Raw genomic sequence first — 16,518 nt, forward strand, 5'->3', positions numbered from 1 at the left:
TTACAGGTAACGGGATTTTTCGGAGCCCATGACAGCACCCGTATATTCCCTCCCTTCACTGGTGTTTTGCACTCCCGTAGAGTTGGCTTTCCTTTGTTTTGTGCACCTTTGGGAGAAGTTGGTGAAAGTAATGTACTTAATGTAATAATGTGTTTATTGTAACTAACCTTGGCGGTCCTCTCATGCTCTGTTAACTAAACTGAGGTGAGAGAGAGGTGCCGCCCTTTTTAACCTGTAGGTTTCCTGTCCTTGATGGGCGGATCCTCTCTCTCCTGGTGCTGTCATGGGCTCCGAAAAATCTCGTTACCGGTAAGTAACTAAGGCTTTCCACAGGTATTGGGCCTCTGGGGGAGCATTCTTCTCAATTTTAGAATCCGGTTGGGTTACCAGCCTCTTCACTAGGCTCACTGCCGGATCGCTGTCTTGGGTTTCTTTCCATCCATAATGAGGCAGCGGGTTTAGTGCAACATCCTGACGGTTCTGGTAGATATGGGTTTCTGTCATTTTCCATTTTCTACTTTTATGGAAAGCTGGAAGTTCTATTTCCTCCAAGTCATCTGTTTCTTCTTCAAGCCCTTGCAAATGTACTTGAGGGTTTCTGGAGAGGGCATCAGCATTTGCATTTCCACGGCCTGTTTGGTACTTGATGGTAAAGTCATAGTTCGATAGCCGGGCCATCCAGGGCTGCTCCAATGCACCAAGCTTTGCAGTATCCAAGTGTGTTAGCGGATTATTGTCCGTAAAGATGGTAAATTTTGAAGCTGCTAAGTAATGCTTGAATCTCTCAGTTACTGCCCAGACCAAGGCCAGGAACTCCAACTTAAAGGAACTGTAATTTTCCGTGTTCCTCTCGGTAGGTCGAAGTCTTCTACTGGCATAGGCAATCACTCTTTCCTTGCCGCCTTGTATTTGGGACAGTACTGCTCCCAGGCCTACATTACTTGCATCCGTGTAGAGGACAAATGGTAGGTTATAATCTGAGTATGCCAAGATTTCCTCACCGGTCAGGGCCTGTTTCATTTGTTGGAAGGAGTCGTCTTGTTTCTTTCCCCATTCCAACGGCGGCTCTGCAGACCTTCTCTTCTTAGCTTGGCCTACTAGAAGATGTTGTAGGGGCGCTGCCATCTTCGTGTAGCCCTTAATAAATCTTCTGTAATACCCAACCAAACCTAAGAACTGACGTACCTCTCTGATGGTGGTCGGCCTCTGCCAGTCCTGGATAGCCGTCACTTTTTCTGGATCTGGTGCTACGCCATCCGCGCTGACCACATGCCCTAGGTATTGGACTTTTGGCTTCAGCAGGTAACATTTAGATGGTTTGAGCTTCATTCCATACTTTGTTAAGAGCTGTAAATACCTCCACCAGGTGTTCCAGATGTTCTTCATAGGTTTTGGAATACACTAGGACGTCATCCAGGTATAAAAGTACCGTCTCAAAATTCCGGTGTGCCAGGCAGCACTCCATGAGTCTCTGAAACGTCCCCGGTGCATTGTATAGCCCAAATGGCATGCTATTGAATTCGCATAGGCCCATTGGTGTTGTGAATGCTGTTTTCTCCCAGTCTTCTTCTGCAACGGAGACCTGCCAATACCCACTAGTGAGATCTAATGTGGAGAAATGCTTAGCAGTCTTTAATGCAGCAAGAGACTCCTCTATCCGGGGTAATGGGTAAGCATCTTTGTGAGTGATCTTATTGACCTCCCTGTAATCCACACACATCCTCATAGTGCCATCCTTCTTTCTGATTAAGACTAAGGGGGCTGCCCAGGGACTACAGCTATCTTTTATAACCCCGGCCTCCTTCATGTCCTGCAGCATCTCTTTAGCACACTGGTAGTGGTTTGGTGGGATGGGTCTATGTCTCACTTTAATCGGGGGATGATCTCCTGTGGGTATGTGATGGCGTACCCCTTTTATCCTGCCAAAATCTAATGGATGCTTACTGAATACTTGGCTAAACTCTTGTACTACCCGGTAAACTCCTTGCTTCTGGTGGTCGGGAGTGGCATCAGTCCCTATGTGCAACTGCTGACACCACTCCTCCAGCTGTCCCTTGGGGTTGTTGTCCTCCCCCTGACTTGACGGGGGCATGGGCTCTAATGTCTGTATGTTGTTATTACTAACAGTGTACAGCTTTGCTACAGTAGCATACCGGGGTAGTTTCACTTCTTCCTCACCACAATTCAACACACGGATTGGTACTCTTCCTCTGCGTACATCCACCACCCCTCTAGCTGTCAGCAGTGTAGGTCTATGCTCTGAATATACCGGTTCTACAATTGCCTGGTATTCCTTTCTTCTGATACCCATAGCTGCTCGACACCATATCATCATTTCACTGTTTGGTAGTAATACAATGGGAAACGGGTCCGTTACCCGCGCACTGCCAATCCCCCCCCCCCCCCCCCCAGACAGATTTACCTGTTGCTTGTGAATTAAGGCACTGATTTCTCTTTGAAGGACTCTCCTCCGTCCAATGCCAGCAGTCTCTGTAATCTGTTGGAGTAAAAACAGCACTTCTTCAAGGCAGTTTTCAATCACATTAGTACCAAGCACCATGTAAGGACATTTGTTATTGGGGTCATCTTCTACCACACATAACCCTTGGCCTCTCAACTCCACCCTCCCCAGCTTTATTGTCACTTCTCTAAATCCCACCTGATTCAGTGGTCGACCATTAGCTGCTAAAATGACAAGACTAGAGTCTGGGGGGCTAAGATCAGCATCAGACCAAAATTGCTTGTAAAGGATATGTGGGATGGTGGTGACTTGTGACCCAGTGTCCAATAGGGCCAATGTGGGGATTCCTTCTAGCGTAATGTTGAGGTATGGGTGGCCTCCCACATACCGACTACTCCAGTCATATGGGCCCTGCCGTTTTATTCCTGGGCATTGGCCCGCGGACCCAGGAATCTCGGGTTTAAACGACATCCTCTTGCAAAGTGGCCCGGTTTGTTGCAACGAAGGCAAACAGGTTGTCCTGAAGAATCCGTGTGGTCGGTGGCTCTGCGTCGGAATGGTGCGTTTGTCCCCTGAATGGGCGACTTGTTGATCCCCCTCCACGGGCGACATGGCTCTGCGTTGGAATGGTGCATTGGTCCAATGCACGGGCGACATGAGCTTTCTCCTCATCCACGGAACATCCTCAGGGGATTCAGCTAACTGGATTTTGCTTGGTGGTTGTGCCTCCGGTCTGGTTTACAAGAGTTTTAGCACGTAGTCCATGTTTTTGGTTAGTTGTAACACTTGATTACGTAGGTCATCAGCAGATTCGGGTGCGACTTCTTGTCCTACCGCTTTTACAGAGTTTTTAGGGGTAGGCTCTAAGTTCATGTGAGAGGTATTAACCTGCCAGGATGGAATTGCAGGTTTTGCAGGTAATGGGTCTCATAGTACAGTTATAGCACGGTCCTTTAAGGCATTAAAATCCACATCTGGATGATCTAGGACCCACATGTGCACCTGCTGACGGTGAAAGTCTGATCTCAACCCATTCATAAACTGTTCTGCAAGCAATTTATCTTCATCTTACACACTTGCTGGATCTACCTGTTTTATGGACCAGAGTGCCGCTTGTAAGCGTAGGGCAAAGTCTCTGATGGTATCTTGCGGTCTTTGCTTGCATTGGTAGAATAGCATCCTTAGTTCAGACTGTGTGCGTTTTTCAAAAGCAGCTTTGAGCTTATCAAACACATTTTCTATAGAGTCTCCATCAGCATCGCTCCAAGTCTCAGCTTCTAGCTCCGTTGCACCTATTAATTGTCCCTGCACAATGGAGGCTCGCTGCTTTCCTGTCATTGCATACATGTCCAACACCGCACAAATTTTACGTTTGAAAGCTGCTAAGGTACCGGGTTTACCTTCATACGTCGGTAACCATTTGGCCCCCGGTACATACGGCAAGGCAATTGGCATTATCGGGGCCATCGCTCCAGATGCTGCGGCTCCCTCACCAGCTGAGGAATCGGCTGCTGCTGCGTCTTGGGCATCCCCTCCCTCAAGGTCTCGGATATTGTTTGCTTCACTCATGACGGTGCCCCCCTAGTTAACCTTTGCCAACCGCTACGATTAACTCGTTCAGTAACCGGTGACTCAAAAAAACAAACAAACGGCGGGGCTATCCTCGCGCTCCTTTAGCCACGCCCCCGCGACTCTCTCCGCTCTGTGACGCAGTTTAATTTCTCTATGACGCAGTAATGACGGCCCGTTTTACAGTACACAAACTTCCAATAAAGTCCAATTTAAGCACACAGTACCCGGTTCTACCAGGCTCGAATCCTGTTCGTGACGCCAAACTGTGGCGTCACGAACAGGAGTAGGGGTGCTCGGATACCGGGATGGATGGGTTACTTCTGTGGGGATCACGGTTGGTCGGTTCCCGGTTCCGTGCCCTGGACCGTCAGTAAAGGGATGGGGGTCAGGATGATGAGAGTATTGTGTCCTGACGCCTCCTGTGGTAGCTGTTAAAATCGGTTACCAGCGCTGTGAATGGTCGCTGAGGTGATCGGCATACGGCTTGTATGAACGCTATAGGCAGTAATGTCAAAGTAGGCACACACACACATTAAGACTTTGTTTCCGTACCTTTCTTTTACTGATGTCCGGTAACAGGTACAGTTCAGGAGGGTAACCAGGTTTTCGGTGCAGGTAGAGCTATTCACCCTGGAGATTTGTGAGGCCTCCTCTAACAATGTGTGCGTTGTTTAGGATCAGTCCTGCCTTAAGCTGAGCCTGCCACCTTTTACTTTCTTTGGGGTCCTTCTCCACAACTGACAATGAGGACCTTTCCTTGGGGCTACCAATTCTCTTTTTGAGCCCCTGGTCCTATACTTGGTCAAGTTTGGCAACTCTTTCCCCTTCTTCTTCAGGGGGAGTAGATCCTCCTGATCTGTCCGGGTTTTCTATGCTATTCCTGAATTAATGGCAGTCTTGGTCTCCGGTGTCTGGAGGAGCTAAAGGGATAATAGTTTTATCTCTTTCTTTCTCCTTCTAGCCTCCGTCCCTCTCTCTAGGGCGCTTCACAACACAGACCAGTTTCCTAGTTCAGGGCTTAACTGGTCCTCCGCCAACAGCTCTCCGTGTCTCTCTCCTCCTTCACCCGTCTCTAGACTAACTGCCGCTTTGCTGTCTCCCTGGAAACTGACTCCTCCCCTCAGACCTGGGGTGGAAGGTGTTGTGTGTGCCCCAGTGTACATCTTTCCCTGGACCTTTGGATCCTGTGGTAATCCCCCGCAGGGGTGCCACACTATGGTGTGGGCTGCTGTCGCTAGGAGGCTGACACTATGCTAGAAAAAAAAGTGTAAGCTCCTCCTCACCTCTCCTGTCCCCGGTCTCAGCCGAGCCCCGCGTCACCAGTCACCCCCACGGCCAGCCGCTACCACGCCCTGGTCTCTGCACATCACAGACCGGAACACCCATGTAATGCCCACCCCTTTCCTTCCCTGCATGAATGCGGCCTTCGCATCCCCTCTGCCTTACAAGCACAGTTCACTAGAGGGAGGAGAGGAATGAGGGCAGAACACTTGTTTCCCCCGGGAACGCCTCATTCTGAGCGCATGTTTTACCTAGAACCACTCTTCCTCTTCATCACCATACTCCCCAGCTGAACGTAGCCGACCCTGAAGGGAAACAACCTCATGGCTCCAGGACGCATCAATCATCCCAATCACGCCATTTTCATCTGTGTGCGGACACCTCATCTGACCGGGTAGGCTCTGTCCAGGCTATATTAACAGCATTAGCTCACCTCAGCAGTAATCCACACACTGCACTAGTGTGTGAAATACTCCCCTCAGCAGTATTCCACACAGGCACTCAGACACATACATATGCTCAGGCCCTGGCAGCGCCTCTCCCGTCCCTCTCCCAATATAACTCACTACGCCTGCGCCCTTTGTAATAGAAAGTGGTCAACGGGTCAGGCCTCAGCGTTCTGCCCAACCTGCAGCCCTTACAACATGTCTGCCTCTCAGGAACCCCCTGCTTCCCGGAACAACAACTCACCCCCTCCCCCGGAGTGGGCTGTTGCCCTCACTCATTCCGTGTCAGACCTCACCAAGGTTTCACAATCCGTGGTCCAGGTCATGGAACGCTCACCCACTTAACAGCTACCGCCTCCTCTGTGAGCGTTCCTCAGCAGGATTCGCAGGCGCCCAGCCGCCAGGCCCACATAGACAAAAGAGGGGCCAGAACCTGGAAACGGGCGCTCTCTCCTTCATCATCCTCCAGATCGCCATCCATGTCTCCCAAGCTGCACTCTGCTCTGTCCTCCCCTGAGACCTCACCTAGATCAGTTTCAGAGTCCGACTCAGATTCTGATTCCGACACAGACCAGAAATCAAAAATGCAGGACGTGGTTGACAGCCTCATCACGGCTGTCAACCAGACACTCAACATCAAGGAAAGCGAGTGCTCTCCTCTGGACCCTCCATCTCCTTCAAAAAAACGAAACGTCCCCCTCGGACCTTTTCCAGTAATAAGGAATTCGAAGAAATCCTTTCCAAAAACTAGGAGCGTCCTGACAAGCGTTTCTCTGGAAGAAGACAGCTTGGCATCCTTTATCCGTTCATCTCAGAATTGGTCAATCGGTCGTCAGAGTCTCCTTCGGTAGATCCACCAGTATCTCGACTTTCCTCTAAGACCATTCTCCCACTGGCCGACGGTTCGTCCCTTAAGGATACCACAGACAGACTAGTGGAATGCCTTATAAAGTTAGCTTACGAGGCATCAGGAGCTTCCCTCTGCCCTCTCTTCACTTCCACATGGGTGGCTAAGTCCATCTCTGCCTAGGCAAAGATCCTACGTCAGGGTCTCAATGCTTCAACCCCTCCAGAGGACATGTCGGACCTAGCAGACCAAATCGCCCACGCGGGGAAGTATCTTTTATCCGCTTCCCTAGACGCAACCGACTGCTCAGCTTGAGCAAACAGCAACATCATAGCTATCCATAGGATCCTGTGGCTTAAGGCCTGGAATGCTGACCCACATTCCAAAAAGTCTCACCAATCTCCCCTTTCAGGGCTCTCGTCTGTTTGGGGCTAAACTAGATTAGCTTATTTCAGATGCCACCGGAGGAAAAAGCACCCCCCTTCCACAGCCTAAGCCTAAACGTCTGTTCAATCCCAGACGGACCCCTCTGTTTCGCTCCTTTGGTCCCTTCTCAACTTCCAGGGCTCCACCCCAACATGACTGACATCCGGCCCAAAGGGAAAGAAGAAAACCTTCATTCAAACCCGCCACATCCTGGCGCAGGCAGGGAACCCCCTAACAGAGCTTCAAGATCCCGACCTAGCAAATTCTCCTCAGCATGACGGGTCTCTTCCACCGGGGATTCATCCCAGGGTGAGCGGCCGTCTCCTTCTTTAACGGGACACATGGCTAGCGGTGATCGACGACGCCTGGGTCAAAGAAATCGTTTCCACAGGCTACAAAATTAGAATTTTCATTTGTCCCGTTCTCCAAGAGACCTGACCCACATTTCCGGTTTCTTCCATGCCATTGATTCTATTCTGTCATCAGGAGTCATTATCCCCGATCCTGCAGAAGAGCGCTTCAAGGGGCTTTATTCAAACCTATTCTTAGTTCCAAAGAAAGATGGATCTCTCCGTCCAATCTTGGACCTCAATCTAGTCAGGTACGACTCCTTCACTTCAGAATGGAAGCACTCCGCTTGGCTATCTTCCCTGTAACCTCAGGAGTTCTCTCCACGGTCGACATTCAAGATGCCTACCTCCACATTCCAATTTGCAAGGCGCATCAGAGGTTCCTCCGATTTGCAACCCACAACAATCATTACCAATTCTCAGCTCTTCTCAGCTCTCCCATTCTATTTAGCCACAGCCCCCAAAGCGTTCACCAAGGTAATGGCATCCGTCATGGCCATCCTCCTTTCCAAGGGAATTCTCATCCTTCCCTATTTGGACGACCTATTGATCAAGGGACCGTCCTACCAGGACTGCTATCACAGCCACCAGATCACCTTGATTTCCCTCTCCCTTTCCCTCTCCCTTTCCCCTCTCCCTTTCCCCTCTCCCTTTCCCCTCTCCCTTTCCCCTCTCCCTTTCCCCTCTCCCTTTCCCCTCTCCCTTTCCCCTCTCCCTTTCCCCTCTCCCTTTCCCCTCTCCCTTTCCCCTCTCCCTTTCCCCTCTCCCTTTCCCCTCTCCCTTTCCCCTCTCCCTTTCCCCTCTCCCTTTCCCCTCTCCCTTTCCCCTCTCCCTTTCCCCTCTCCCTTTCCCCTCTCCCTTTCCCCTCTCCCTTTCCCCTCTCCCTTTCCCCTCTCCCTTTCCCCTCTCCCTTTCCCCTCTCCCTTTCCCCTCTCCCTTTCCCCTCTCCCTTTCCCCTCTCCCTTTCCCCTCTCCCTTTCCCCTCTCCCTTTCCCCTCTCCCTTTCCCCTCTCCCTTTCCCCTCTCCCTTTCCCCTCTCCCTTTCCCCTCTCCCTTTCCCCTCTCCCTTTCCCCTCTCCCTTTCCCCTCTCCCTTTCCCCTCTCCCTTTCCCCTCTCCCTTTCCCCTCTCCCTTTCCCCTCTCCCTTTCCCCTCTCCCTTTCCCCTCTCCCTTTCCCCTCTCCCTTTCCCCCCTCCCTCTCCCCCCTCCCTCTCCCCCCTCCCTCTCCCCCCTCCCTCTCCCCCCTCCCTCTCCCCCCTCCCTCTCCCCCCTCCCTCTCCCCCCTCCCTCTCCCCCCTCCCTCTCCCCCCTCCCTCTCCCCCCTCCCTCTCCCCCCTCCCTCTCCCCCCTCCCTCTCCCCCCTCCCTCTCCCCCCTCCCTCTCCCCCCTCCCTCTCCCTCTCCCTCACCATGTGTCAGCGATATCAGCAGTTCACATAGCAGGGGTAGAGAACTGGGCTGCAGACTTCCTAAGTCGTCAGAGCCTGTCCTCAGGCGAGTGATCTCTCCACCCAAAAGTATTCGACCAGACTTGTCAAAAGTGGGGCACCCCCGACGTCTATTTAATGGCATCACGTGTCAATCGAAAGGTTCCTCACTTCGTAGCCAGGGCTCGAGACCCGCAGGCAATCGCTTGCGATGCGCTAGTCATTCCGTGGTCGCAATTTGACCTTTTGTATCTCTTTCCGCCCCTCTCATGATTCCCTGATTCATCAAAAAGGTCAAACTGGAGGGAGTTCCAGTTGTCCTCGTGGCCCCAGACTGGCCCAGAAGGGCCTGGTATCCAGAACTAATCAATCTACTGTCAGACGTCCCTTGGAAGCTCCCAGAGCTTGCAGATCTGCTCTCTCCGGGCCCACGCTTCCACTCAAATTCTCGCTATCTCAATTTAACGGTATGGCCATCGAAGCCACAGTACTAAAAGACGCAGGCTTCTCCCCTCAGGTAATACAGACCATGATCAGCGCAAGAAAACCCGCTTCCTCTTGTATATATTGCTCGTGGAAAACCTTCTTTCGATGGTGTGAAGTCAACCAATCGGCCCCCATGTATTTTTCTCTACCTACCATCTTAGCCTTTCTTCAAGAAGGTCTTGGTGCCGGCTTATCACTCAGCACGCTCAAAGGCCAGGTTTCCGCATTCTCCATATTGTTCCAGTGTAATCTAGCCTCCAGAACTCAGGTTAAGACCTTTCTCCAAGGCGTGGCTCACCTAGCCCCACCGTACCGCCAACCACTAGACCATTGGGATCTTAATCTGGTGTTGGGAACCCTTCAGGCGCCCCCCCCCTTTTTGAACCTATCCAAGAACTTACCATGGCCTTCCTTTTCTGAAAATTGCATTCCTAACAGCCATTAGACTTCCATTAGAAGAGTCTCAGAGTTAGCAGCTCTGCCCTGTCGTTCCCCCTTCCTCGTCCTCCATCAAGATAAGGTTGTTCTTAGAACAGTACCTTTCTTCCTACCCAAAGTGTTCTCTGCCTTTCACCTAAACTAGGACATTGTCCTGCCGTCCTTTTGCTCTTCTCCCACACATCCCCTCGAAAAGGCTCTCCATTGCCTCGATCTGGTAAGAGCCTTGCGCTGCTACCTCTCAAGATCAGCTTCCTTCAGGCTCTCTGACTCCCTATTCATCATCTGAGGGCCTTCGCAAAGGGCTTCCTTTGCCTCTAAATCCACTCATCACTCTCTGGATTCACTCGGACTATCCTGGAGGCCTAACGAATAAAGGGCAAACTGCATCCTGGGCCTATCGACACCAGGTCTCGGCCGCGCAGGTGTGCAGGGCGGCGACCTGGTCGTCTCTGCATGCCTTTACAAAATTCTACAATGTCTATACCTACTTCTCGGCGGACGCCGGACTAGGTGGAAAGGTGCTGCAGACCTGATAAACGCCTAGTTTTTTCCATTCTCCCCACCATACCACCCCCTTTGGGACTGCTTTTGGACGTCCTATAGTGACCTATGTCCCCCAATGAAGTGATAAAGAAAGAGAGGGATTTTTGGTACTTACCGTAAAATCTTTCCTGGAGTCTTCATTGGGGGGACATGGCACCCTCCATATTTCTGTGCGTATGTCTGTTTCTTGGTGCCTTAAGTTTGCCAAACGTGCCTAGTGCCGGCCCATAGGCCTATGTTTGGTTCTCTACCATATCCTACTTGTATGCTTCTACTGCTTTCTCACTAACTGACGAGCTTCGTGCCAGTTGGTGGGTGTATACTGCTTATGCTTTTTTTCTAGCATAGTGTCAGCCTCCTAGCGACAGCAGCACACACCTTAGTTACCTGTGTCCCCCAATGAAGACTCCAAGAGATTTTACGGTGAGTACCAAAAATCCTTCTTTTTACATAATTTGCATTAAATAAGTATTTGATCACCTACCAACCAGCAAGAATTCTGGCTCTCACAGACCTGTTAGTTTTTGTTTAAGAAGCCTTCCTACTCTGTACTCATTGCCTGTATTAATTGCACCTGTTTGAACTCTTTACCTGTATAAGAGAGACCTGTCCACACACTACACCATCATGGATTAAAATCCTGCAGGGCACGCAAGGTCCCCCTGCTCACGCCAGCACATGTCCAGGCCCCTTTGAAGTTCACCAATGACCATCTGGATGATCAGAGAGAAGGCTTGGGAGAAGGTCAGATAAGACCAAAATAGAACTTTTTGGTATCCGCTCCACTCGCTGTGTTTGGAGGATGAAGAAGAATCAGCACAACCCCAAGAACACCGTCCCAACCATGAAGCGTGATCGGGGAAACCTCATACTTAGGGTTGCTTTTCTGCAAAGGGGACAGGACAACTAAACTGCATTAAAGGGAGGTTGAATCGGGTCATGTATCGCAAGATTTTGTCCCACAATCTCCTTCCCTCAGTAAGAGCATTGAAGATGGGTCGTGGATGGGTCTTCCAGCATGACAATGACCAGAAACACACAGCCAGGTCAACTAAGGAGTGGCTTCGTAAGAAGCCTTTCAAGGTCTTGGAGTGGCCTATCCAATGTCCAGACCTGAACCAAATAGAAAATCTTTGTAGGGAGCTGAAACTCAATGTTTCCCAGCGACAGTTCCGAAGCCTGAAAAATATGGAGAAGATCTGTATGGAGGAGTGGGCCAAAATCCCTGCTGCATTGTGTGCAAACCTGGTCAAGAACTACAGGAAACGTCTGACCTCTGTAATTGCAAACAAAGGTTTCTGTACCAAATATTAAGTTCTGTTTTTCTATTGTGTCATATACTTATTTCATGCAATAAAATGCAAATTACGTAAAAATCATACAATGTGATTTTCTGTTTTTTTTTTTTTTGTTTTTTTTTTAAAGATTTTGTCTCACAGGTGACAGGTGAACTCCCCATTCTTTGTAGCTGGGAAAACTTGCAAAATTGGCAGTGTATGAAATACTTATTTTCCCCACTGTATATAACACAAGCGATTGGATGATCTCAGATTCAGGTCGCCTACTGGGACTAACAAATGCAATAAAAACTGGAAACACAAGTTGTTGTTTTTTTTTTAAAAGGTTTAATCTCCACTCTGTCCCATTAAAAAAAAGTAAAATATACACTCCATGTTTGTAAAATTACGATCTATCAAAATGAGATTAATTAGATAGGTAAGCAGTGTAACCAGAGAAAAAAATCAATTTTTGCCGCTGCAACAGCACAGAGAAATGCAGTCAAATCATCCTTTCTACCCCAAAATGATATAACTAAACAAAAATCGGCTTAGGGTGCAAAAAAACAATCCCTTGCACAGCCCCATCGACCAGAATCATGGTCCCAGGTTATTTTTAACTGTATAATCTAATAAAAATAAAAAAAAAAGTGTGCAATTTTTCCTTTTTACTTTTTTTTTCTTCGTCGCAGCACTACATTTTTTTTCCCTTCTTTTTCCAGTACTTCACATAATAAAATGGATGGGGTCATTCAAAAGTACAACCATCCAACAAAAAGCAAGCCCTTAGACTGCTACAAAGAGGAAAAATAAGTTATGGCTCTTGGAAAAGGAGGAGGAAAAAATGATAGTGAAAAGAAAAAAAACCAAAAATCCTCTGGTCCAGAAGGACTTATAGGTTTAAAAGTTAAATGCTACATTACTTTCCAAAGTATGCATAAAAATGCCATGAACATACCTTGAGAGCCAAAGAATTCCGTAAAGTGTCAGTAAACTTATGAAAACTAATTTGGTACCATAAATTAATTGAAACACTATTGTAGGGATTTAATACCTGCCTTAGTATTTTTATGAAATTTATGTAGACATGTCTTTCTATAATTTTTTTCATCTCTTCTTTTCTAGACGATCTGGTAGCAACATCAGTGCCGCAAGCTGTGACATTATGGAGGAACAGGTAAGAAGCACTATCTACTATCAGTAAAAATTTGAACTTTATAAGAAAGTGAATTTTCTGATGTTTTATTAAAGGGGATCTGTCTGCAGGTTTTTGCTCTGTAATCTGAAGACAGCAGGAGATAGAGGCTGAAACACAGAATTCAGGGTTGTGTCACTTGCCAGTACTGTTTTTTTTACCTACTGTGAAGGATTTATCACTAAGATATTAAGATTGTCACTAGTCTTGCAATGCCTCCTCCTGTGATAAGCACCTCACTGTCTATGGATTTTGTACACTGAGAGCCTGGTTTGGGCAGGGGAAGCTTTCTCAGCTGTGCTTCATTTTAAATCAGAGATGTCAAACTCAAACACACAGAGGGCCAAAATAAATAAAACTTGGACAAAGTCGCGGGCCAATCAGTATACAGTATAATGGGCCCCACATAGTCCTCCGTACAGTATAATGAGCCCCGCATGGTCCTCTGTATAGTATAATGAGCCCCGCATGGTCCTCTGTATAGTATAATGGGCTCCGCATGGTCCTCCGCATAGTATAATGGGCCCCGCATGGTCCGGTCCTCTGTACAGTATAATGGGCCCCGCATGGTCCGGTCCTCGGTACAGTATAATGGGCCCCTTATGGTCCGGTCCTTGGTACAGTATAATGGGCCCCGCATGGTCCTCAGTATAGTATAATGGGCCCCGCATGGTCCTCAGTATAGTATAATGGGCCCCGCATGGTCCTCAGTATAGTATAATGGGCCCCGCATGGTCCGGTCCTCTGTACAGTATAATGGGCCCCGCATGGTCCGGTCCTCTGTACAGTATAATGGGCCCCGCATGGTCCGGTCCTCGGTACAGTATAATGGGCCCCGCATGGTCCGGTCCTCGGTACAGTATAATGGGGCCCCGCATGGTCCGGTCCTCAGTACAGTATAATGGGGCCCCGCATGGTCCGGTCCTCGGTACAGTATAATGGGGCCCCGCATGGTCCGGTCCTCGGTACAGTATAATGGGCCCCGCATGGTCCGGTCCTCGGTACAGTATAATGGGCCCCGCATGGTCCGGTCCTCGGTACAGTATAATGGGCCCCGCATGGTCCGGTCCTCGGTACAGTATAATGGGCCCCGCATGGTCCGGTCCTCGGTACAGTATAATGGGCCCCGCATGGTCCGGTCCTCGGTACAGTATAATGGGCCCCGCATGGTCCGGTCCTCGGTACAGTATAATGGGCCCCGCATGGTCCGGTCCTCGGTACAGTATAATGGGCCCCGCATGGTCCGGTCCTCGGTACAGTATAATGGGCCCCGCATGGTCCGGTCCTCGGTACAGTATAATGGGCCCCGCATGGTCCGGTCCTCGGTACAGTATAATGGGCCCCGCATGGTCCGGTCCTCGGTACAGTATAATGGGCCCCGCATGGTCCGGTCCTCGGTACAGTATAATGGGCCCCGCATGGTCCGGTCCTCGGTACAGTATAATGGGCCCCACGTAGGGGTGGTGGTTCTGGTCTCGTGGGCCAAATAAACCACCCTGCGGGCCAGAGTTTGACGTGTATGTTCTAAATCTAAAGCTCTGATTGTGTCGGAATGGTGGCACCCAGTAAACTAAGTGATACATCGTTGGATTCAGCTTTTCTTTACGTAAATCAGGCTGCTCTCAGGTGAGGTAGCAAAAGCCTGCTGACAGATTCCCTTTAACCCCTTAACCCTGGGCAATTTTTCATTTTTTTTTTTTCCTCCCTTTTTTCCCCAAGAGCCTTAACTTTTTTTATTTTTCTGTCAATATAGCCATACGAGGGCTTGTTTTTTGCAAGACGAGATGTACTTTTGATTGACACCATTGATTTTATCTCATAGTGTACTGGAAAATGGGCAAAAAATTCCAAGTCTGGTGAAATTGCAAAAAAAGTGCAATTCCCCGATTTTAGCTTTTTTTTTTTTTTTTTTTTTTATATACTTACAATGTTCACTAAATGCTGAAACTGACCTGACAATGATTCTCCAGGTCAGTACGAGTACGCAGATACCAAATATGTATAGGTTCTTTTTTATTTAAGTGGTGAAAAAAAATTCTGAAATTTTGTAAAATAAATAAATAAATAAATTGCTTATGTCTCCATTTTCCGGGACTTATCACGTCTCCATTTTTCATACTCCGGGGCTGGATGAGAGCTTATTTTTGTGCGCCAAGCTGACGTTTTTGATACAATTTTGGCGTAGACTCGATGTTTTGATCGCCTGTTATTGCAATGTTGCGGCAGCTAAAAAACGTAATTCTGCCTTTTTTTTTTTTCTTGTTTCACCATTTACCGATATGATTAATTTACTTTATATTTTGATCGGACATTTCTGAACACCGCAGTAACAAATGTGTATAGCTGTCCTTCAGCCCTGTTATGTATAGCAGAAATCATATCTCCTATGAATGGGGGTCATATGAGATCAATGACAGGCATGGGGGTCTCTGTGTAAGAGAGACAGCGTCATTTAAGTTAACAGCTGTGGATGGATCGTGGATCCACCTGCGGCTGTTAGAGGCACGTGACAGCTGATCAGATCAGCTGTTATATGCAGGGAAACATTCGGGCTCTAGCGCTGAGAAGGGTTCAACTCCCCATCCTTAGGTTAGATACAAACAATAAGAAAGAATAGTTATAAAGTGAAAACGAATACGACAGTTTAGCCTCTCCGACTGTGTACAGGTGAGGGGTGCTGGGATAGAAAATTTTGTTTCTTCTGGAGGTCTACTTTAACCCCTTTACGACGAATGACAGACATAGCACGTCATGAGTGGGTGTCAGTTTCTGCAACATGACGTGCTATGTCTCATGAATTAAAACTGTCACTTAGTGTAAACACACAGTGACAGTTCCAGCCGACAGCTGTCGCTGATAGCTTAGCGGCGCACGGGTAGAGGTGCGGATACCCATTTCATCGGACCTTGCACTCAGATAAGTCAGTCTGAAATATCACCACCTCCGTCACGATCACTGTAGGGGCTCTGCTCAGCGAACAGTTGAGCTCCTGCAGTAACAGCCAGGGACAGTGCCCACATCGCCCCTGGCTAATAAATCCTCCAGATGCCGCGATCGCGACATTTGGAAGGTTGTGCGAGGGAGTGGGCGCGCTCTCACTCCCAGTCTCGTGTATTGCAATGCATGAGACCAGTGATAAGATTAATAAAAGGTAAAGTCCCATAGAGGGACTAAGTTAAAAAAAAAACTTTTTTTTTTCTTTAAGATTGATTGAAAAAACAAAAAATATTACACCAATAAATACATTTGTTAAAACAAAAAGTACGGAAAGTATTCAGACCCCTTTACATTTTTCACTGTTTCATTGCAGCCATTTGGTAAATTCTAAAAAGTTCATTTTTTTTCTCATTAAAGTACACTCTGCACTCCATCTTGACTGAAAAAGAAACCGAAATGTAGAAATTTTTGTAAATTTGTTAAAGAAAAACTGAAATATCACATGGTCATAAGTATTCAGACCCTTTGCTCAGTATTGAGTAGAAGCACCCTTTTGAGCTAGTACAGCCATGAGTCTTCTTGGGAATGATGCAACAAGTTTTTCACACCTGGATTTGGGGATCCTCTGCCATTCTTCCTTGCAGAGCCTCTCCAGTTCCATCAGGTTGGATGGTGAATGTTGGTGGACAGCCATTTTCAGGTCTCTCCAGAGATGCTCAATTGGGTTTAGGTCAGGGCTCTGGCTGGGCCAGTCAAGAATGGTTACAGAGTTGTTCTGAAGCCACTTCTTTGTTATTTTAGCTGTGTGCTTAGGGTCATTGTCTTGTTGG

The 16,518-nt window shown here is 48.4% G+C and overlaps 1 protein-coding gene across 1 annotated transcript in view; it reads left to right on the forward strand.

Annotated features, from left to right (window-relative positions):
• OSBP (oxysterol binding protein) overlaps positions 1–16,518 on the forward strand; it is a 113,274-nt gene that overhangs the window by 24,590 nt on the left and 72,166 nt on the right. Inside the window, exon 6 of the mRNA XM_073686137.1 lies at positions 12,682–12,733. Coding sequence (XP_073542238.1) covers positions 12,682–12,733 — 52 coding nt within the window. The remainder of the gene's footprint in view (positions 1–12,681; positions 12,734–16,518) is intronic.

This window comes from Phyllobates terribilis, unplaced genomic scaffold, assembly GCF_046119375.1.
Source record: "Phyllobates terribilis strain yellow unplaced genomic scaffold, ASM4611937v1 Scaffold_5__5_contigs__length_657084704, whole genome shotgun sequence".
Lineage (NCBI taxonomy): Eukaryota > Metazoa > Chordata > Amphibia > Anura > Dendrobatidae > Phyllobates > Phyllobates terribilis.